The 22,857-nt window shown below is 37.2% G+C and overlaps 1 protein-coding gene across 3 annotated transcripts; it reads left to right on the forward strand.

Moving 5' to 3' along the window:
* Positions 1–576: 576 nt before the first annotated feature.
* Positions 577–22,857, forward strand: LOC139134539 (WW domain-containing oxidoreductase-like). 3 transcript variants are annotated; one of them, XM_070701416.1, is made up of 7 exons: positions 577–722; positions 4,287–4,520; positions 6,861–7,032; positions 8,808–8,933; positions 11,177–11,338; positions 19,031–19,189; positions 20,122–22,857. In XM_070701416.1, the coding sequence occupies exons 2-7, from the start codon at positions 4,326–4,328 to the stop codon at positions 20,244–20,246; spliced, it is 939 nt and encodes a 312-aa protein (XP_070557517.1). In that variant the 5' UTR covers positions 577–722; positions 4,287–4,325; the 3' UTR covers positions 20,247–22,857. The 3 variants fall into 3 exon arrangements, with proteins under 3 accessions (XP_070557517.1, XP_070557519.1, XP_070557518.1); XM_070701418.1 differs by having other exon boundaries at positions 625–722; positions 4,292–4,520; XM_070701417.1 differs by lacking the exon at positions 577–722 and adding an exon at positions 1,096–1,252.

Here is a 22,857-nt window from a genome sequence, read left to right on the forward strand (position 1 = left end):
TCAAGGATTTCTGAGAAAGAAAGGAGTTGATGTTTTTTTCCAGGGTGATTCTACAAAGAATTACAAGAAAGATCTGTACAAAGAAATTGACAATTTTTTCAGACAGTTCTTAACAGATGTAGTAGATAGTAGGAAGAAATTTTTTAATTTTACTAACATTTCTTTTCAGCTTTAGTCCTAACAATGTGGTTTGGTTGATAACAATGGCTTGTTTTCTTTGTCAGATTTTTTCAGCTGGCTCTTCTGTAACTTTTTATTTGCATTTCCAGTGCCCAGTGTAATTTGCTGTTCCTGTTGTTTTTAGTGAGCTCCTGCTTTAAAAGGGTTGCCACAAATAAATAAATAAATTAAATAAATAAATAAATAAACTACTGTGTAAACTCTGTAATATCCCCTCTATGTTGTAACAAATGGTCTTGTGACATATTCATGTAAAACGGTTGATTTTTGGCCGTAAATATATTGTCAAGAGTTTTTTTCACCAAGGTTTCTCCAAATCACCAACATTGAGTCACATATGGAAAACAAGAGAACGCGTCGACGGGAACAGAGATGGCGCCGCGCATACCTACTCATTCCCTGCGGCAGAGGTGCTGCCGACGGAGTTCGACTTTACACTTCACCCCATGACCCAAGTGCAAGTCCCGGTAGACGCCGGCAATCGACCGTCAGACACCTTCCCGTCAGTCGAATGGAGTCTTCTTGACGTCATTGGAAATTTGGTAATTGTTTTTGCGTGAACAAAGTAGGAAATCTGGACACTTCCAAAAATTCAGATCTTGACTGATCATAACTGCGGTACTGTGTACGTATGTAGCTCGAGGTTTTTGCGTGCGTATTCGGAGTCGGGGCCGTTTAAAGAAAACTCTTTGTTTGCCGTCCATAGATTTTTGAAAAACCTACCAGCCGGCAGCTGCAACCAGGGTAAAAAAGACAAAAAACACAAGTGTATGAACATAAGCTCAACTTTATTTTGGTTTCTTTTGGGAAAATGATATTTTCATTTGTAAGAGTGTTGACATTATGTTTGTTTTCTTAATTTTCTCTGAAAACCTACCAGCACGAGGACGGACAACAAAGAATTTTATTTAAAGCGCCCTAAGGGCAAAACCAGGTTTAGTATAATATGCCGTCCGACCTACGCAAATACTGGAGCTACAGTACTGTAGCTAGGCTGATGACTGACTGAGTGAAGTATACGGGCTTGGCCTTTGCCACGGTAGTTGCAAGTAGCAGACTGTATCCCTTGAAGGTACAATGGCCTACAGTTCGATCACTCCCGTGGTTCGATACATGGCGAAGGCTGTGTGCATCATAATGCATGCACTATATATACAGTAGCTCTGGGCTGTGTGTGTTACCGGCGTTATACGGCCTCCCACCACATAACGCCGGTAACACACAGCCCTGCCATGCCATGTAGAGCGATATATACAGCAGCCGAGTATCGAACCAGTACAAGCGACCAGCGACTGTGCGTGTCAAGGTCAAACTTTTGGCGCATAGCTACCCCGTGTCTGTCAAGTTAATTGCATCGTCGTAAACCACGCGCCTCTTTACGGCAACAGCTAAGCGCTACCCGTCAAGAGATTTTGCGTAGGTCAGCGGAGCGGAAATTATTGCTCTGGCTTGCGAGAATGGTTAATTGTAAAGCCAGCTTGGTCATATTAGGGAGCGTTCAGTTTTTACGGCCGGGGGGGGGGCCCCGGCAAAATCTTGTCGCCGGTGTTCAAAAATATATAGACCCCCCTGCATTTTTTGTGGAAAAAAGATGACCCCCCCCTTTGTCAGACGAAAAAAATTGATGACACCCCCCCCCCCCCCCCCCCCCCCCCGCTGAAATAACCAAAACCCATATGTCAAATTTACCCGCATGGTTTGGATTTGAACTCCGGTACGCGGGGCACTTTATTCGTGTAGCAGAGATGCCAGTGCACAAACTTCTCAGCCACATCCATTGAAACGTCTGTTAATTAGGACGACTGTAAGGCAATTTTTAACTTCATATCCATAGACAACTCATGTCCATGGACATTGTATAAAGTAAACTTTATTGGAGTGGTTCGCCAAAGGCAGCCTTCCGGTTAAGAGAGTCATGGGCCATTACGTAAAATCAACTTTATTCTAGTGGGCTGCCGAAGGCGGCCCGCCGGTAAAGAGGGTCGATCATGGCCATGGCATAAAGTGAACTTTATTGTTGGTATTATGTTTTTGAAAATGTGGTGACCTCCCCTTTCCTACCAGTGAAAAAGCGATGACCCCCCCCCTTTGCGGATTCCAAAATTACGATACCCCCCCTGGATTTTGCCGCCCCCCCGGCCGTAAAAACTGAACGGTCCCTTATACAGCAATCCCATTCTCGCGAGCCAGAGTAATAATTTTTCGCTCCCCTGACCTACGCAAAAACATTGCGGTAGCGCTAAGCTGTTGCCGTAAAGAGGCTCGTAGTTTACGACGATGAGCAATCCAGGACACATTTAGCACAGCGCTCCTTAGCTGGGTAGTCTGCTAAGTAGATCGATTTTCGGATCGATCTATTGATCCCGTAGTCAATATGCCCGCCACTGCAACCTAAATACTCACAAGGTGTGCACCACAATCACTCAAAAACATGCGATCCGGGTTTTCAACTGGCCATGTGCTCGCACAAAACATTCAGAACTACACTCCAATATACCTAGTTGGATCATAAATTTAACCATCTCCTCAAAAATCACGCAGATGAATGTGTTACTCGCGTCATCTTGAAGAAATCGGCCGTGTTTTGAGACCAAGCGCGGTGAAATGCGGCCTGCAGAACGATTCTACCATATGACGTCATTTTTTCCACTGCTGATTGGTTCAACTATACTTCACCAGTGACGTCTTGCCATGACCTTTGTTTGGCCGTTGATTAGCCAATCAGTAGTGGAAAAATTACATCATATGGTAGAATCGTTCTGCAGGCCACATTTCACTGTGCTTGGTCTCAAAGCACGGCCGATTTCTTCAAGATGACACGAGTAACACATTCATCGGCGTGATTTTTGAGGAGATGGTTAAATTTGTGATCCTACTAGGTATATGGGAGTGTAGTTCTGAATGTTTTGTGCGAGCGCACGGCCAGTTGAAAACCCGGATCGCGTGTTTTTTGAGTGATTGTGTTGCACACCTTGTGAGTATTTAGGTTACAGTGGCGAGCATTTTGACTACGGGATCAATAGATCGATCCGAAAATCGATCTACTTAGCAGACTACCCAGCTAAGGAGCGCCTGTGACATTTAGCAATAGAGTGAGTCACAATGTCATTGTTGGTAACACACTGTCCTGGAAACAATAAACGAATTTCCAAGTATCTTGATAACAATGTCTCAGAATGCTTTGTGATCGATTTGCAAGCCAGCATAAAATAATTTCTTCTCATATTAAGATTGTGTGTACATTTTCCTTAAGCTTCAAAAAAGATGCAGTTGCCGTTTATTAAAGGCTGTATTGTTTTAAAACTTGCCAATTAGTCACAATTTACTGGCCTTGTTATATTTAAAGGGCCAGTAATCCTAAAAATTGATTTTTTCTTTATTTTTATTTTGCGTATCAATTGCAACTTCTTATTTAATTTGTCTTCCTAAAAGACAGTTGAAACACCTATATGTGTAAAATGTTTTGTTATTGTTTACACATGAATTCTAATCCGGAACAGAAGTATTTTTTCAACAAGAACAATACAGTTTATACATGTACAGGCTGAGTTGACAAGTGGAACACTGTGTAGATCAACATGCCGTGGGGAGTAGAACAAGAAAGTATGGTTAACATTTAGAACAAAAATGGTGAAAATTATCAAAAGTTAGCTTTAATAACCCTTTAAAACATGTAATTAGTTGTTTTAATTTGTCATAGTAACTGTTTTGCAGGTTAAATTAGATTTTGTTATATTTTTACACATTGACCACTTGTAGTCAGTTTGAATCCAAGATCTGACTGTCATCAGGCTTTGAAAATTTCTGTTAAAATGTGGATGTAGGAAGAGATCTCAGATCTGTGAAGACACTTTAAAGAATAAATTTCTAAACAATCCCATTGTAACTTAAAAAAACTGGTTTGTGGGTCAAATGTAACATGTTTTGATATGATGAATGTTAGTATAATCATCTATAATTGAGTTGAATTCTGTTTATAGTATTTTGCTCATCCTCATCAAAACATTAAAATGGAGACAGACTTATTTTGGAGAATTGTGAGAAAATTTATAGATTGGTGTACTTCAATTTCAAAAAAGATGTCTGTGTTGAATTTCTTTCCAAAGGTCAGTTTCTATAGATGAAGTGAAACATTGTAACTCAGAATGTCAGTACAGGAAGCCTCAGGGAAAGTATGTATTATCACAGGCTCCAATACTGGTATTGGTTTTCAAGCTGCTAAAAAGATGGCATCAATGGGCTATGATGTCATCATAGCCTGCCGAAGCGAAGAACGTGGTAAGGCAGCAGAAAAGAAGATTAAAGAAAACATTGAAAGTGCAAAAGTTGAATTTATGCAGGTATGAATATTTCATCCAAAAATAAACAAAGTTTAAATTTGTACCCTACAGCATTGTGGGTAATTTTTCAGGTACAGAGAGGGTAGTTTAGAATTTAATTTAGAAGAGTTATAAAAAATAAGATGATGTTTTCAGTAGAGTGTAGGATTTCAGTAGAAAGCATTCATCAATTGTAGTTGCACAGTGACTATAGTCTAGACAATGATAGATACTCAATGATTATGTCTCTGTCTACAATGGTATATTATCCATAGATACTCAATGTTTATGTCTGTGTCTACAATGTTATATCATACATAGATACTCAATGATTATGTCTGTGTCTACAATGTTATATCACACATAGATACTCAATGATTATTTCTGTGTCTACAATGTTATATCATACATAGATACTCAATGATTATGTCTGTCTACAATGTTCATCACACATAGATACTCAATGATTATGTCTGTGTCTACAATGTTATATCATACATAGATACTCAATGATTATGTCTGTGTCTACAATGTTATATCACACATAGATACTCAATGATTATTTCTGTCTACAATGGTATATCATACATAGATACTCAATGATTATGTCTGTCTACAATGTTCATCACACATAGATACTCAATGATTATGTCTGTGTCTACAATGTTATATCATACATAGATACTCAATGATTATGTCTGTGTCTTCAATGTTATATCATACATAGATACTCAATGATTATGTCTGTCTACAATGTTCATCACACATAGATACTCAATGATTATGTCGAGTCTACAATGTTATATCACATATAGATACTCAACAATTATGTCTGTGTCTACAATGTTATATCACATATAGATACTCAACGATTATGTCTGTGTCTACAATGTTATATCATACATAGATACTCAATGATTATGTCTGTGTCTACAATGTTATATCATACATAGATACTCAATGATTATGTCTGTCTACAATGTTCATCACACATAGATACTCAATGATTATGTCTGTGTCTACAATGTTATATCACATATAGATACTCAACGATTATGTCTGTGTCTACAATGTTATATCATACATAGATACTCAATGATTATGTCTGTGTCTACAATGTTATATCATACATAGATACTCAATGATTATGTCTGTCTACAATGTTCATCACACATAGATACTCAATGATTATGTCGAGTCTACAATGTTATATCACATATAGATACTCAATGATTATGTCTGTGTCTACAATGTTATATCATACATAGATACTCAATTATTATGTCTGTGTCTACAATGGTATATCATACATAGATACTCAATGATTATGTCTGTGTCTTCAATGTTATATCATACATAGATACTCAATGATTGTCTGTCTACAATGTTCATCTCAAATAGATACTCAATGATTATGTCTGTGTCTACAATGTTATATCATACATAGATACTCAATGATTGTCTGTCTACAATGTTCATCTCAAATAGATACTCAATGATTATGTCTGTGTCTACAATGTTCATCACACATAGATACTCAATGATTATGTCTGTGTCTACAATGTTATATCATACATAGATACTCAATGATTATGTCTGTCTACAATGTTATATCACACATACTCAATGATTATTTCTGTGTCTACAATGGTATATCATACATATATACTCAATGGTTATCTTTGTCTACAATGTTATATCATACACTATTTAGATGTAGTGGATACAGAGACAATTCCAAAGTGTCTGTGATTGAAGTATTTATTTGAAAATTTGCAATTATGTATCAGTCATGCTATTAACACCAGTGATAATTGCTAGCAAGTTGTCCTTTTGGCAGTGGAATCTGGCTGATTTGGCTCAGTTATAACAGAGATATACTATCATATAATACTATGTTTAACAAGTCAACCATATGAATCAATTGTAGGAAGTTTTTCACTCAAAAATAATGCCACACTTTATCCTGAGTATTAGTGATACTTACGGTATTACTAGGATTCAATAGTCTGCATATGACTGCATTATTTTCTCTTTGGTATCTTGAAAACAGATTTGGATATTACCTGGAAATTTCATGTACAAGCATATTTCAGGATTGTCTTTGATGAAAATATGCAAATGGCATCAAGTGTTTGTCCAAAAGTACTGGCCATATAACTTTCAATTTTAAGATGTACTGTAGGTTCCCTTGATAAAATAACAATGAAATTAATTAAAAAATATTGTTTATAATTGTCACATAATTTTTGATGTAGTTTCAGAGGGATAACTTACTGTATTGTTAGAGGAATGATGATGAAATTTACATACTGTTCCTCATTGAGCATTGTTATTGTTTTTACATCTTCATTTTTGCAGCTGGATTTGGCTTCCACTGCATCTATTTACAAGTTTGTTGATAATTTCCATGCCACTGGCAAACCACTGCATGTATTGTGTAACAATGCCGGTGTTGTGCCTGGTACTGGTACAGAATGTCGGCAAGAAACAGAAGACGGATTTGAGATGGCCTTTGGAGTCAATCATCTAGGTAATAAATAGTGGACAAATTCTCATAGAGTCATTAAGCAATCTGCATTTGACTGACACAGTAAATCAAGGATAAAAATTCTGTTCAAATATTACCATTTAATGTAAGGTATCTCCGTTGGTGAGTTGGTGTAGCGTCATCAATGGTCACTATAGAAGCAACAGTGTGTAACTTGGAATGAATATGTGAAAGAATATGTTTGTATTAAAATGTTAATGGTGTTCTATTTGTAATATGTTTGTATTAAAATGTTATGGTGTTCTATTTCTAATATCATTGTGATGTATGAAAACGGCTAGTTCTACTCTCTGCATTATAGTATTGGAAATAGGTATAAAGCTAGTAGCTAAGGAACCGTGTTGTATGATTACCATAACCTGATCACCCTGATTCCCTGTAAACAGCTGCATACTCACCTTTTAGAACAAAGGCATTGGGCCAAACCATGGTGGTGAAAGGGTTATATTGACATAAAGCCACAGACATGTTTTTTGGTATCTATAAAAGTGTGTGTGTGTGTGTGTACAGCTGGTAACTGTTGTTGTCTGCCCGCTTGCCAATTGTGGGTCTAATATTTTAGTTCATTAAAATTCATGGTATTCCTCCAAAATTATCAAAAGACACATATCTTATGAAGAAAGTCCTAGACAACAACTCATGTTGATAATTCAGCCAAATTGTAGAGTATAGAGGATGTTGGTCAATGTCTTCTGAAAAGGCAGGTAACACACACAATCAGAATGCTAAAACATTAAATTGAATAAGCAAAGTCAGAATTCCATTGTTTAAAGATTTTACAGGTTTATCAATACACGACACCTCGTGTCAAGTATTAAAGTAAATAAATATGAAATGGTGTGATAGCAGTTCATATGTGCATTTGTAGCTCAGACTGGAACTTGTATCAACCTAATACTCTATAATTTGCTGGAATGATAATTATACCCGTTGCTGCATGTTTAATAGTAAAAAACCCACTTTCAAGGTAAACTTTCACAATCAAAATCACAAAATTGCATGTTTATGAATGGAATTTCTATGAATTGATCTCATCTCAATGCATGTTTCCATATGCAAAGTTGCCTATGTGATCTCCTAGCTAGAATGTCAAAGGACATAGGAAACTACCTTTCGTGGTTCTGCATGTACAACCTCAGGATTACAAGTCACTCTTGTTAACATCCCATTTGAATATATGGCAGTGAACTTGACATGTTACCAAGATTATAAAAATACCTTAATTTTGAGCCCAGGTAAAATAAGATTAATTACCATAAAGTGGTAGTGGTAATTAGATTAATCACGGTAAACTTGTGACGTTAGAGTGTAATTTTGCATGAATCTTGACTAATTGTTCAAAAGTAGGGTAAATTTATTAGGCATGAGTTTGTCTTTTCAAAGTTCAGTCATAGCTGTGTGAACAAATTCTTGATGAGTTTACATGGCTATGATATTATGGTTACAGTAATTTTGACCTTTGAGTTTGGTGAGCTAGAAACTGACATTATTATCAATTTCTCGATAATATTATGACAAACATAAGATCTTTTGAGTAAAACATTGTTATCATAAAAAAATAATAACTCTGAAGGAAAATTTCCTTTAAGTTTAAAAAAAAAAAAAAAAAAAAAAAAAAAAAATCATGGTTATAAAATAGACACATTATCTGGATATGTTTACACGTCTGTTTGAAAACCTATTTGCAGTGGATATACCGGTAAAACAATGAATAACATTGTTAACACATTGTTTTGATCCTTTGTTTGTGCTGTTAGGACATTTTCTTTTGACAAATCTATTGTTGAATGATTTGAAGAAAGCTGCTGAAGAGACTGGTGAGGCAAGAATAGTGGTGACAACATCATCCATGCATGATGCAGATTATTACCTGGCAGCAGCAAGTATGTCTTCAATTATTGCACACCCTATACCAATCTGTACTTCAATTATTGCACACCCTATACCAATCTGTACTTCAATTATTGCACACCCTATACCAATCTGTACTTCAATTATTGCACACCCTATACCAATCTGTACTTCAATTATTGCACACCCTATACCAATCTGTACTTCAATTATTGCACACCCTATACCAATCTGTACTTCAATTATTGCACACCCTTTTACCAATCTGTACTTCAATTATTGCACACCCTACCGGTATACCAATCTGTACTTCAATTATTGCACACCCTATACCAATCTATACTTCAATTATTGCACACCCTATACCAATCTGTACTTCAATTATTGCACACCCTTTTACCAATCTGTACTTCAATTATTGCACACCCTATACCAATCTGTACTTCAATTATTGCACACCCTTTTACCAATCTGTACTTCAATTATTGCACACCCTATACCAATCTGTACTTCAATTATTGCACACCCTATACCAATCTGTACTTCAATTATTGCACACCCTATACCAATCTGTACTTCAATTATTGCACACTCTATACCAATCTGTACTTCAATTATTGCACACCCTATACCAATCTATACTTCAATTATTGCACACCCTTTTACCAATCTGTCTACTATTTTAGTTTTAATCCATCTACACAGTACTACAGATTTCCCATAATACATCATGATTTGTACCAACGTAGATTCCCCTGTGAAGTCTACCATGTCTCCCATATGTAGACAAATTCCTGGACCAGTTGTAAAAATTCTGAAAACGTACTTCTAAAAACACCTTTCTTCTCAATTCCCATTTTAAAGGATTAAGAAAATTGTGCTTAATTGAGAGAAGAGAAAGGATTTTTGTAAATTTTCCACTGATTGTGTCTTCAGCCATACATAATAAAGTAATGGAAAGTAGGGAGACTAGTTGCACTTGTTTTATGAAATAAAAGGATATTGATTTTTTCCAAATAGAAAAGACAAAAGAAATTTACATGCTAATTTTTTTCAGAGAATGACCCCTTCAGTTGGTCATAACTTGCTTCCCAAAACTGTGACATTTGTAGTACCTGCAGAATGTGACTTTTATGGTTATTTAATGGTTTCTTTGAAATTTATACTACAATATTTCAACATACTTTTAATAAATATAATTACTCAATTATCGTGAGACTTCACATTATTGCTATAGAACTGAAAAAGTTATAAGAAAACTAACGTCGTTGGTACAAATCAAACAGCATTATGGGTAATTTATTGTACTGTGATCTGTCTGGTAGTCTATATACAGCCATATCTCAGACATGCCTGGACGGATTGGTTTCAAATTTGGCACAAGTATAATATACTATGCCATGCACATATTTAGATATGATCCCATGTAACTTTTAGCCATTGTAACCTATAGCAATTAGAGTGCAGTGTCCGGGCACAGCTGTTTGAGGCATAATGATGCAAGGTGACACATCATGACTTACTAAGCTGAAGCATAATGACGCAAGGTGAAGCTTCATGATGCATGGAAATCACAAATAATTTTATGCGTCACCTACATTTTAAGAAGTCTAAAAATGTAAATACATTCGGCGGATTTACAATCTACATTGATAATGTTACAGAAAAATGTCTATGAAAAGTTGTACTTCCAAACTAAAGTTACAAATATTGTGATACTGTTTTGGATTCAAGGTTCTACACTCAAACAGCACCTATATCAAAGAGGAGTCCACTGGATAGCTGTCACTTGCTAGTCATTTCAATACACAAGAGTTTGTATCAAGTTGCTCATTCAGTGGCCTTCTGAATTACAGCATATGATACTTGGCTTTGAAAGTAGATTTGAAAAATGTAATTTTGACCAAAAATAGAAAGAGTGTAATGTTATTATTTGCCATTGTGTGAAGACGGCTTTGGCACTGTGAAGGAAATATTCAAAAGAAAACAATAGTTTACAAAAATATATAATCCAGTGGGATAATGAGCTTTCCATACATGAACAAAGTGGACATCTTAGACTGAAGAAATCAAGTGATATGAGATGAAATGTACTAATTGTCATAGAAGAGCCTTTTAATCTTTGTTCTGCTGCAATACGACTGTGTTAACAATATTAGCAAATCATATGACATTGCATGCAGAATGTATTAGAAAGTAAAGACTTAGATGAAGTGAAATATTCTGAAACAAGACTATATGTGTCAATGTGATGTTTTCCATGAACACTTGGCAGGTGCTGCTAATTTGGATTTTGAAAATCTCATGCTGTCCAAAGAAGGCACATTTGGAGGATCTCTAGCATACAACAACTCCAAACTTGCAAATGTGTTGTTTACATATGAACTTGCAAGAAGACTAGAAGGCTCTGGAGTGACTTGTAACTGCTTTCATCCTGGTAAGTATTATCTATCACTATGAGGTCATTGTCAACATTTAGTAATTAAACATGGTTTTTCAACACGGAAATTGTATGCTTTTGAAATGTGGTAGAAAATTTGTGAACTTTCAGGCCTTTCCCGGAATGTTTTTCTTCTTCAATACAACTGTCGTCACATTATGATGTGTGTGGTAAGTAAAATAATTAAGTGTCAGTAGTGTTATTTTTTCCTTTGATCTTGTCTGTTTCTTGCTGAGATTTTTCATTCTTTCTTCATGTGCCCTGTATTTCAACTTGCACGTGTTACAATTTGTGGTGCTTCCGTCTTCCATCCACTGTTCTTGCAGTTGTCCATGGATGGTTTGCATATTGAAATATTCTTGGTTCTGTAGCAAAATGTCATGTTATACATTTGCTCAACAGATAAAAACACCATATCTTGTACATAAACCATGATTTCTACAGAAAGGGAATAGTTCAGACATCCCCATGTTCCTTATGTAAATGATATCAGTGATGAAACACTAGATCATTTGTTTCACTCATGGCAATTCTCTGACACCCTCTTGGATGAGTTTTGATGACTTCTATATAGAGGCTCATATTCTTGTTGGGAGACCTGATCCTTCAAGATTGACTGTTTGGAGACACAAGCGCTCCAGTTGTTTATAATCATCTCATATTTATTATGGAATAGGAAACCATCATTCGCTCTATAAGACCAAATGTCCTACACAAATACCACCTACTGGTAGAATATGAGACTGCTTTGGAAAAGATAAACTAGAGGCACATTTATAAACGGATTAAAATACTTCCAACTATGTACAAGCTAGCCACTCATTGATTCCTTATGCTGTTATAGGATAGAGTTTAGATAATTGTCGTAAACAACATGTGAATATTCCATAGTGTAAACAGTCTAGATACATAATTTGCTTCTAATAGAAATCAACCAGTTGAGTAATTGTGCCATCGCAGGGCTATAGTCTGTGAATACGGACTGACAGTTGAGTAATTGTGCCATCGCAGGGCTATAGTCTGTGAATACAAACTGACAGTTGAGTAATTGTGCCATCGCAGGGCTATAGTCTGTGAATGCAGACTGACAGTTGAGTAATTGTCCCATCGCAGGGCTATAGTCTGTGAATACAAACTGACAGTTGAGTAATTGTCCCATCGCAGGGCCATAGTCTGTGAATACGGACTGACAGTTGAGTAATTGTTCCATCGCAGGGCCATAGTCTGTGAATACGAACTGACAGTTGAGTAATTGTGCCATCGCAGGGCTATAGTCTGTGAATACGGACTGACAGTTGAGTAATTGTCCCATCGCAGGGCTATAGTCTGTGAATACGGACTGACAGTTGAGTAATTGTGCCATCGCAGGGCTATAGTCTGTGAATGCGGACTGACAGTTGAGTAATTGTGCCATCGCAGGGCTATAGTCTGTGAATACGGACTGACAGTTGAGTAATTGTCCCATCGCAGGGCTATAGTCTGTGAATACGGACTGACAGTTGAGTAATTGTGCCATCGCAGGGCTATAGTCTGTGAATGCGGACTGACAGTTGAGTAATTGTGCCATCGCAGGGCTATAGTCTGTGAATGCGGACTGACAGTTGAGTAATTGTGCCATCGCAGGGCCATAGTCTGTGAATGCGGACTGACAGTTGAGTAATTGTGCCATCGCACTGACAGTTGAGTAATTGTCCCATCCCAGGGCCATAGTCTGTGAATACGGACTGACAGTTGAGTAATTGTGCCATCGCAGGGCCATAGTCTGTGAATACGGACTGACAGTTGAGTAATTGTGCCATCGCAGGGCCATAGTCTGTGAATGCGGACTAACAGTTGAGTAATTGTGCCATCGCAGGGCTATAGTCTGTGAATACAAACTGACAGTTGAGTAATTGTCCCATCGCAGGGCTATAGTCTGTGAATACAAACTGACAGTTGAGTAATTGTGCCATCGCAGGGCTATAGTCTGTGAATGCGGACTGACAGTTGAGTAATTGTGCCATCGCAGGGCTATAGTCTGTGAATGCGGCGGACTGACAGTTGAGTAATTGTGCCATCGCAGGGCTATAGTCTGTGAATGCGGACTGACAGTTGAGTAATTGTGCCATCGCAGGGCTATAGTCTGTGAATGCGGACTGACAGTTGAGTAATTGTGCCATCGCAGGGCTATAGTCTGTGAATGCGGACTGACAGTTGAGTAATTGTGCCATCGCAGGGCTATAGTCTGTGAATGCGGACTGACAGTTGAGTAATTGTGCCATCGCAGGGCTATAGTCTGTGAATGCGGACTGACAGTTGAGTAATTGTGCCATCGCAGGGCTATAGTCTGTGAATACGGACTGACAGTTGAGTAATTGTGCCATCGCAGGGCTATAGTCTGTGAATACGGACTGACAGTTGAGTAATTGTGCCATCGCAGGGCTATAGTCTGTGAATGCGGACTGACAGTTGAGTAATTGTGCCATCGCAGGGCTATAGTCTGTGAATGCGGACTGACAGTTGAGTAATTGTGCCATCGCAGGGCTATAGTCTGTGAATGCGGACTGACAGTTGAGTAATGTGGCCATTGCAGGGCTATAGTCTGTGAATACAAACTGACAGTTGAGTAATTGTGCCATCGCAGGGCTATAGTCTGTGAATGCGGACTGACAGTTGAGTAATTGTGCCATCGCAGGGCTATAGTCTGTGAATGCGGACTGACAGTTGAGTAATTGTTCCATCGCAGGGCTATAGTCTTTGAATACAAACTGACAGTTGAGTAATTGTGCCATCGCAGGGCTATAGTCTGTGAATACGGACTGACAGTTGAGTAATTGTGCCATCGCAGGGCTATAGTCTGTGAATGCGGACTAACAGTTGAGTAATTGTGCCATTGCAGGGCTATAGTCTGTGAATACGAACTGACAGTTGAGTAATTGTGCCATCGCAGGGCTATAGTCTGTGAATGCGGACTGACAGTTGAGTAATTGTGCCATGGCAGGGCTATAGTATGTGAATGCGGACTGAGAGTTTTGTAAGAAAGTGCAAAAGAGTCACACTCATGATAAAAGTTTTATTTTAACTGTGTATATTTTTTTGAAGTTCATTTCAGTGACATGACTCCAAGCTGCAGTTCAGTCATACATTATCCCTGTATATCCGTAATCCTACAATCAGAGACTATATAGCTGTAGAAGAAGGGATTTGCAGACTGTCAGTGTTCAGTTATCATATGCTCAGACTGGCATAACTAAGCTAACCGCCAGTATGCAACGTTGTCATCTCCATATGCTCCTTAACCTCAACAAAAACATTGCAGAGATCAACCCATCAATCGTGCTCTTCAACATTCATATCGCTATTCAGTTCAGGTGTTGGAGAAATATTGAAAGTAGTGATGATAACTAGTGTAACTTTTCATCATATTTTTTCACTCATCAAATGGTGGACAGTCTGCTTGGCAATCATACATGTTATCTAGTTCACTTTTGCCCATGTACATACTGGTTTTACCTTTATTCCAAACATGCAATTCTTGATAATCACAGCTCAGATTGTTGTCAGTGACAAAAACCACTTCACTATTTTATGGAGTGTTGTGGGTGCAATGAGTGCACCATGAGGCTTTTTCAACTTATGATCACAAATAGTGTATCCATCATTTTGACTGATTAGTGACATAAAGATAGTCTTTTATTTCATCAGTTCATCTTTTTGGAAAGCCCAATTTATTTTTGGACACCGTGGTGCGAAGCACCAAAGGTGTCCTTTGTCGCCACAATGTCTGTGTGTGTGTCCGTCCGTCCGTCCCCCGTCTGTCCGTAGACAGATTTTGTTCCACTCATAACTTAAGAACCCTTAGGTCCAATGTCATGCAATTTGGTATTTGGTATTATCATGATGAGACTTAGATCTGATTAGATTTTGGTGGGTGTGGCTTATTAATTAATTGCTCATTTGCATATTTTATTACTTTTTTGCCATAGGGCTATATCTCAAGAAATATTGAACCAAATTTGATGTGACTGTACACATACTTAATTAGTCCCCACGGACACTGTTAGGGGGGACTTATAGGTTTGGTCATGTCCGTGTGTCCGTCCATCCATCCGTCTGTCCGTGCGTGCGTCTGTCCGTTCACGCAGATATCTCAGAGACGCCTGGAGCGATTTCGTTCAAACTTGGTACAAGGATAGTACTCTACCTCATACAGGTGCACGTCGATTTGTTTCACAATGCGATCAAATTTGGCCATGTTAGAGGACTTTTTAGTTTTCACCTCCATAGACTCCCATGTATAAGGCAGTCCATAGACTCCCATGTATAAGGCAGTCCATAGACTCCCATGTATAAGGAAGTCCATAGACTCCCATGTATAAGGCAGTCCATAGACTCCCATGTATAAGGCCAAGAAAAATAAAAATTTAGTTTCTCATCGTATTCGTATTGCAAAAAGGATGCAATGACACAGTTTTTAGTCCCCACAGGGGGCTCATAGGGGGCTCATAGATTGGGTCATGTCAGTCCGTTAGTCCATCCATGTGAGTCCATCCGTTCACGCAGATATCTCAGACACTTTGACAAAATGTCACGTGACCTTGGTGACCTTTGACCTCGAATATACATATTTGTCCATAACTCAGTAACCACAAGTGCTAAACCTTTCATATATGGTATGATGGGACACCCTATAACGCCACATATTGTACCTCATTAATTATGTGCATATCTAATTTTGAGCAAGCCAATAGAGCTAGAGGTCTGATATTTGGTATATATGGAAGTGTGTATGTGCGATGTATGATAGTGAGCATGCGTGCGTGAGTGCTTCACGAACTCTACAACGTGTTGAGCGGTCTCAGTCAGAAAAATGTAACAACTTAGCCGGCTATTGAACCACTCTTTTTTGGGAGTGGAGATTTAGCCGAGCGGTTCTGTCTATGGCCTCTCAGCTAGGCGACTGATGCCGTATGTTGTGGGTTCAAATCCGATTGAAAACTAGCCGTATTTTCTACCCTGGGTTGGTAACACTGCTGGTGGACAGAATTGTCCCCGAGGTTATCGTTCGCCCAATTAAAGCGATGAAATTCGTTTCTTCGCTTCAATAAAGTGTGTATGTGCGATGTATGATAGTGAGCATGCGTGCGTGAGTGCTTCACGAACTCTACAACTTGTTGAGTGGTCTCAGTCAGAAAAATGTAACAACTTAGCCGGCTATTGAACCACTCTTTTTTGGGAGTGGAGATTTAGCCGAGCGGTTCTGTCTATGGCCTCTCAGCTAGGCGACTGATGCCGTATGTTGTGGGTTCGAATCCGATTGAAAACTAGCGGTATTAGCAATACAATTTTTTTTGACAAAATGTCATGTGACCTTGGTGACCTTTGACCTCAAATATACATATTTGTCCATAACTTAGTAATCACTAATGCTACACCCTTCATATATGGTATGATGGGACACCTTATGACGCCACATATTGTTCCTTATTAAGTATGCGCATATCTAATTTTGAGCGAGCCAATAGAGCTAGAGGTCTGATTTTTGGTATATAGGGATAACTTAGCAATACAATTATATTGAAAAAATGTCACGTGACCTCAATGACCTTTGACCTCAATTATACATATTTGTCCAAAACTCAGTAACCACAAGTGCTACACCCTTCATATTTGGTATGATGGGACATCTTATGACGCCACATATTGAACCTCATTAATTATGTGCATATCTAATTTTACGCAAGCCAATAGAGTTAGAGGTCTGATTTTTGGTATATAGGGATAACTTAGCAATACAATTTTTTTGACAAAATGTCACGTGACGTCGGTGACCTTTGACCTCAAATATACATATTTGTCCATAACTCAGTAACCACAAGTGCTACACCCTTCATATTTGGTATGATGAGACACCTTATGACGCCACATATTGTACCTCATTAATTATGCACATATCTAATTTTGAGCGAGCCAATAGAGCTAGAGGTCTGATTTTTGGTATATAGGGATAACTTAGCAATACAATTTTTTTGACAAAATGTCACGTGACCTCGCTGACCTTTGACCTCAAATATACATATTTGTCCATAACTCAGTAACCCCAAGTGCTACACCCTTCATATTTGGTATGATGGGACACCTTATGACGCCACATATTGTTCCTCATTAATTATGCACATATCTAATTTTGAGCGAGCCAATAGAGCTAGAGGTCTGATTTTTGGTATGTAGGGATAATTTAGCAATACAATTTTTTTGACAAAATGTCACGTGACCTCGATAACCTTTTACCTAAAATACAAGATTGACCTTTGACCTCAAATATACATATTTGTCCATAACTCAGGAACCACAAGTGCTACACCCTTCATATATGGTATTATGGGACACCTTATGATGCCACATATTGTACCTCATTAATTATGTGCATATCTAATTTTGAGCAAGCCAATAGAGGTAAATATATGATTTTTAGTATATAGAGATAGACTATAGGATAGAAATTTTCTGACAAAATGTCATGTGACCTCGATAACCTTTTACCTAAAATACACGATTATGTCAATAAATAAGTAACCACAAGTGCTATGTCCTTTATATTTAGTAGGATGGGAGACCTTATGACAACACATGCTTTACCTCGTTAATTATGCCCATATATAATTGTGGGCAAGCCAATAGAGCTAGAGGTCTGAATTGTGGCATATAGGGATTAATTAGCGATACAATGTTTTATTTTCAAATGTCACGTGACCTTGATGACCTTTGACCTTGAATATGCATATATATGCATAACTCAGTAACCACAAGTTCTTTACGTTTCAATTTTGATAGGATAATGGACCTTAAGATGTCACACCTTGTACCTCATTTATTATGCACATATGTATTTCTTGGCTGGCCAATACAGCTAGAGGTCTGATCTTTTTTCCCGATTTAGAACCATAACTTAGACATGCCTCTTGTTTCAAATTGGGAACAATGACATAGACCTATGTGTCCATAGATCTGAACATATACACTCCAGTGATACTTCTTAATGACCTCATTTCCCTGCCCCATCAAGACTAATACTCCTATTACAAGTGGGGACTATGTCATTGTCAATGACTTGTTACCCTATAGCATAACTATGGTAAAAGTTTAGTAAGTTTGGTTAATTCAAAAGCACATTCTGAAAGTACTCTTCTGGAATATACAGAATATCATCTCACATAGTGAGTGTCTGAATGTTATTCTGAATTGTATTCCAAAGCACATTCTGAAAGTACTCTTCTGAAAATTTCACATTCTTTGCCACTGCACCATCTCCCTAATACATACTGATGACCCACGGTGTCCACTCAAGTCTCACTTTGATTTCTGGTTGAACTATTACAGTTATACAGCTCCCCCAGTGTCTACAGTATATACTTTCACATGTCCACACCAAACAACAAGATGATTATTATAGATTACTTTCATTTATACAGATCTCGTTTTTAGGGAGAAGCAGTTTTAACTGGCGTGGATATGTGAAACCCAGCATGGTTTTTGATCTTATGTTATCCTATAAAAGGGATAAGATGATTGTCTGTGACAAATTAGCACTATTATGATGTAACAGAAAGATCTTTTCAGTCATTCGTTGATGCTATTCATGGGTCAAACACAAAGTATATAATTTTATGTTTGACCATTAAGTAGCATCCAACCATGTTTCCTTTACAGGTTTTATCCCAGATACAGAGATTTTCCGAAATGTTGGTTGGATCTACAAAGTTCTAATAGTGTATCTGAGACCACTCTATAACTTGCTAGGCATTGCTACATCATCAGAATCTGCTGGAGACTCTATGGTATTTCTTTCAACTGATGAATCTATGAAAGGTATGTATCCACTGTTGACAATAGCTATAAATGAACAGTGTTGTACCAGCTCGTAAATGTATGTACCAGTAGTCAACAAAATTTTTATTTATAAAAACAGAATGTTCCATGTCTTCATCACGCACTTATTTATTGCTTTACAAGAAAGGTTCGTTTACAGGAAGTCAAATTTATGAGAAAATTTTGATAATATTGTACATTTTTGGTAGCTTTCTGCCAATTGTCTTGATTCAACATTTTGAGCAAATAATGAAAATGCTGTGAATATAACTACTTGTATCATGTTGAAGAAAGCAATATTTATCAAAAGTAAAATCTCAAAAAAATCAACATTCCATTGTCATCAGCCAATGATAATGCCTTCAAGTCATGTATTTACTGTAGATGAACAATAAATTAAATTGTGCATTATTTTTGAAGAAATTATCTTTTGTTGCTAATTTACAAATGAAGGTGACCGTAGCAAATTGCTTGCAAGTCTCTACATTTCTGTCAGACACGTTTTGCAGTATAAACATAATGATCATTATCACATAAAGATGCCAATGGGATATTTTTCAAATGGTTGGTAGCAGTCTTGGAAAATTTCACCTCTCATGTTCCGTCTTTAAAGTTGACTTTTGCTTGATGCAACGCATGAAGGAAGAAGTGCTGTATCTAATATTGTTATATCAGTAGATTTGACATGGTTGTCTTGTCTACAATGTCTGCAATTCTTCTTTAACACTAGTAGTATCCAGTATATATCATCTCTGCTCACAGCATATATTCATTCTCTTTTTATTGAAGTTTAAATTTTCAGGACGAGGAACAATTTATAATATCTTATGTTGCAGAGGTTATTTATAGAACATTTTTGTCTCTGTGATGCCTGGTTTCAGTCACTGACAAAGAGATTATATAGCAAGTTTTTTTTCTGATTTGACATACAGGAACAACTTCCAAGTACTTCAATGGTATCAAAGAGGCTACCAGTTCTAAAGTCTCATACGATATGGAAACAGCAGCAAAGCTCTGGAAAATTAGTGAAGAGTTGCTTCATTTAGGAGACAAGTGATGATTTTTGAGATTGTGTGATTCTGTTGTGTGTGGATGCCATCATCAAATGTTTTATTTGTGACTTTGTAAATTCTTCTTAGGTCATTGACCCCGATGGCTTATCTGCTAGTGTCTAGCATTTCTACCCATGATTATTTCTGGAAAACTGGCCTCAATACATAAGTTGTCTCATCTTTCAAGAAGGCTAACGCAGTTTTTCTGTTTTTTTAATGGCATAATCACAATGTCGTTAAAATTATAAGCCAACTTCCAATATTTTGTAAAAGACTTTAATCCATTCTGACTAGCCTGTGTAATTTTTACTAGTTTTTCGTTCTTAATTTTCACTGTAGATCAAAACTACTGACATTAATTACCAGCAATAATTGCCACAGAGGTAGAATGCATTTTAGAGACAGTTCAACAGACCTCAGCCCCTTCACAAGGGGAACTGTGTTTGAACTCACATTTTTACCCAATATTTACAGTCACTGTATGCTGTGTGAGTGAACTAATGTTGAAGCCTTTGTTTGTGAAAATCAAAAATTCAGTTTTGCCCATAGAGTTAATACAGCCTGTTTATTTCTGTAATCAAACATTTTGCATGATGGCATCCAATTTTTATTAGCTCTGCTCTCATCAACTTTAAGCTTCTTAGATAAGTGGGTGTCCGCAATCATCCATTGTCCTTTGTCTGTCATCAGTTGTCGTTATCCATAAACTTTTCACATTCACCAAGCTTCTTCTCAAACACTGCTGGCCGGACTTCTTTGAAATTTACTTGGTTGACCTTTGTTAGATTTCCTTTGTGTCAAAATTTGTATTTTGGGACAATTTCTCCAATTTTTGGTCAAAAAATTTTCTCTGAAAAGTCTTGTCCTAATGTCTTAAAATCTCAGTCAGATTTGTTCAAATTATATGAAAAGTTTCATATTTGGTTTTTTTGGGACAATTTTTCCCATTTTCTGAAAAAAAATGTTTTATATAGTTTGTCCAATGGTTTTAAATTTGGTATGCAGGTTGCTAGGAGTAACCTTAGTCAGGTTTATTCAAACTTTGGTGATATTTGTATTTTTTTCTGGTTTTTTTTTTGTAAAATAATCCATTCTCTAAATTGCTCATCAGATTTCTTTGAAATTTGATATGTCTTAGACATTATCAATTTAGTACAAATCATGACAAAACATGCCATACTGTATTTTAAGACAATTCCAAAAATTTTCTTTGAAGAATATTCCCCTTGTTTCGATTGCTTTTTGTACACAGGTCTTTTGGGGTCACCTGACTCAGATTTGTTTAAATTATGATAAAACTTCATACTTATATGTGGGGTTAAGTTTGCCAATTATTCTAAAACAAAACATTTGTCTTGACAGTTGACTTGAGCTGTGGTTAAATGTTATCACTCGGGCAAAATGCACCATGAACAATGCACCATGAACAATGTATGCCACCACTGAGCAGTCGCAGCTGGCTCTGATGTATGCAAATGTCACCAGTTTGACTTTTTCCATCCCCCCAAAAGAATTATCTACAACTTGTTCAAAAATTTTCTGCTGATATTCAAATATGTCCCAATGTCCATTAATATTCCCTCAATTGACTCACTTATTATCTGAATTACCGTACTCGTCCGAGTATAAGCCCCTGCTCGTTTATAAGCCCCCCTACTGATTTCAGAGGATTTTAGAAAATGTATTACATCCGTGTATAAGCCCCTACCCTAGTGTAACTCAAATACAGAAAGGTTAGGAGAGTATATTTGGTCATTTAACTTGGTAAAATTACTTTTAGATAATAAAGAAACTATTAACAGATGTTAAAACAATGGGAAACTAGAGTTTCCGTGACAGCATCGTAAGGAAAATGACACGTTTTGCCAGTACTATCTTGATTCTTTGACCCTGCTCACCCCTGTCGCCTAAATAGAATATTCTCACTCACGTCCGCCATTGTTTATTTTCATTCACGGCCACGATGTTTTCATGCTCGAAACATGCAGTTTCTTTTGTTTGAAGCAATTATCCTTTCATTTGTGAAGACTTTTCCTGGTGACTATTACAATTTTCACTGCTATGTTGTTGTTTTCACAAGATGTAGACAGTTTGATACTTGGATATTGAGTTGCCTTTCCTTGTAGGCAATGCATGCCTGTTCACATTGGTCCTACTAATTACTGCCCGTGACTGCCCGTAGCTGCCCGAGGACTGCCCGAGAACTGCCCGAGGACTGCCCTAGGAACAAGTAGCTGAAGTAGGCCAAATTTCGCCCATTTTAACGCTATAAGCCAATAGGTTGAACTTATAATATGCCCAGCCAACAAAAAATATCTTTGATTTGGTGTTTTCTGTAGCAGTTTTAGAACCCGAAAGACGCCGGGCTTTCAACGAGAAAGACCACAGGTCCAGTAGGCATAATTTGTGATGATTTTTTCCTATTATTGTCATAAAAAATAATTATGAATATTAATAAATTATTAATATGAATGTTTCAGAATATTAAAGCATTTTTACACAAAATGTCGTCTACTTTGTGTAAATGCTGTCTGGAAACTCCATTGTTGTGATAATTATGATTATTAGGGGCCTAATAAATTATGATTATGATTAATAAAGTCATATTTTACACAT

Source organism: Ptychodera flava, chromosome 6, assembly GCF_041260155.1.
Source record: "Ptychodera flava strain L36383 chromosome 6, AS_Pfla_20210202, whole genome shotgun sequence".
Lineage (NCBI taxonomy): Eukaryota > Metazoa > Hemichordata > Enteropneusta > Ptychoderidae > Ptychodera > Ptychodera flava.

Coding starts and splice junctions, on each gene's coding strand:
- LOC139134539 (XM_070701416.1), top strand. CDS start 4,326: ATGTCAGTACAGGAAGCCTCAGGGAAAGTATGTATTATCACAGGCTCC. Junction 7,033..8,807: donor CTTTGGAGTCAATCATCTAG/GTAATAAATAGT, acceptor TTGTGCTGTTAG/GACATTTTCTTTTGACAAAT. Junction 19,190..20,121: donor AACTGATGAATCTATGAAAG/GTATGTATCCAC, acceptor TTTGACATACAG/GAACAACTTCCAAGTACTTC.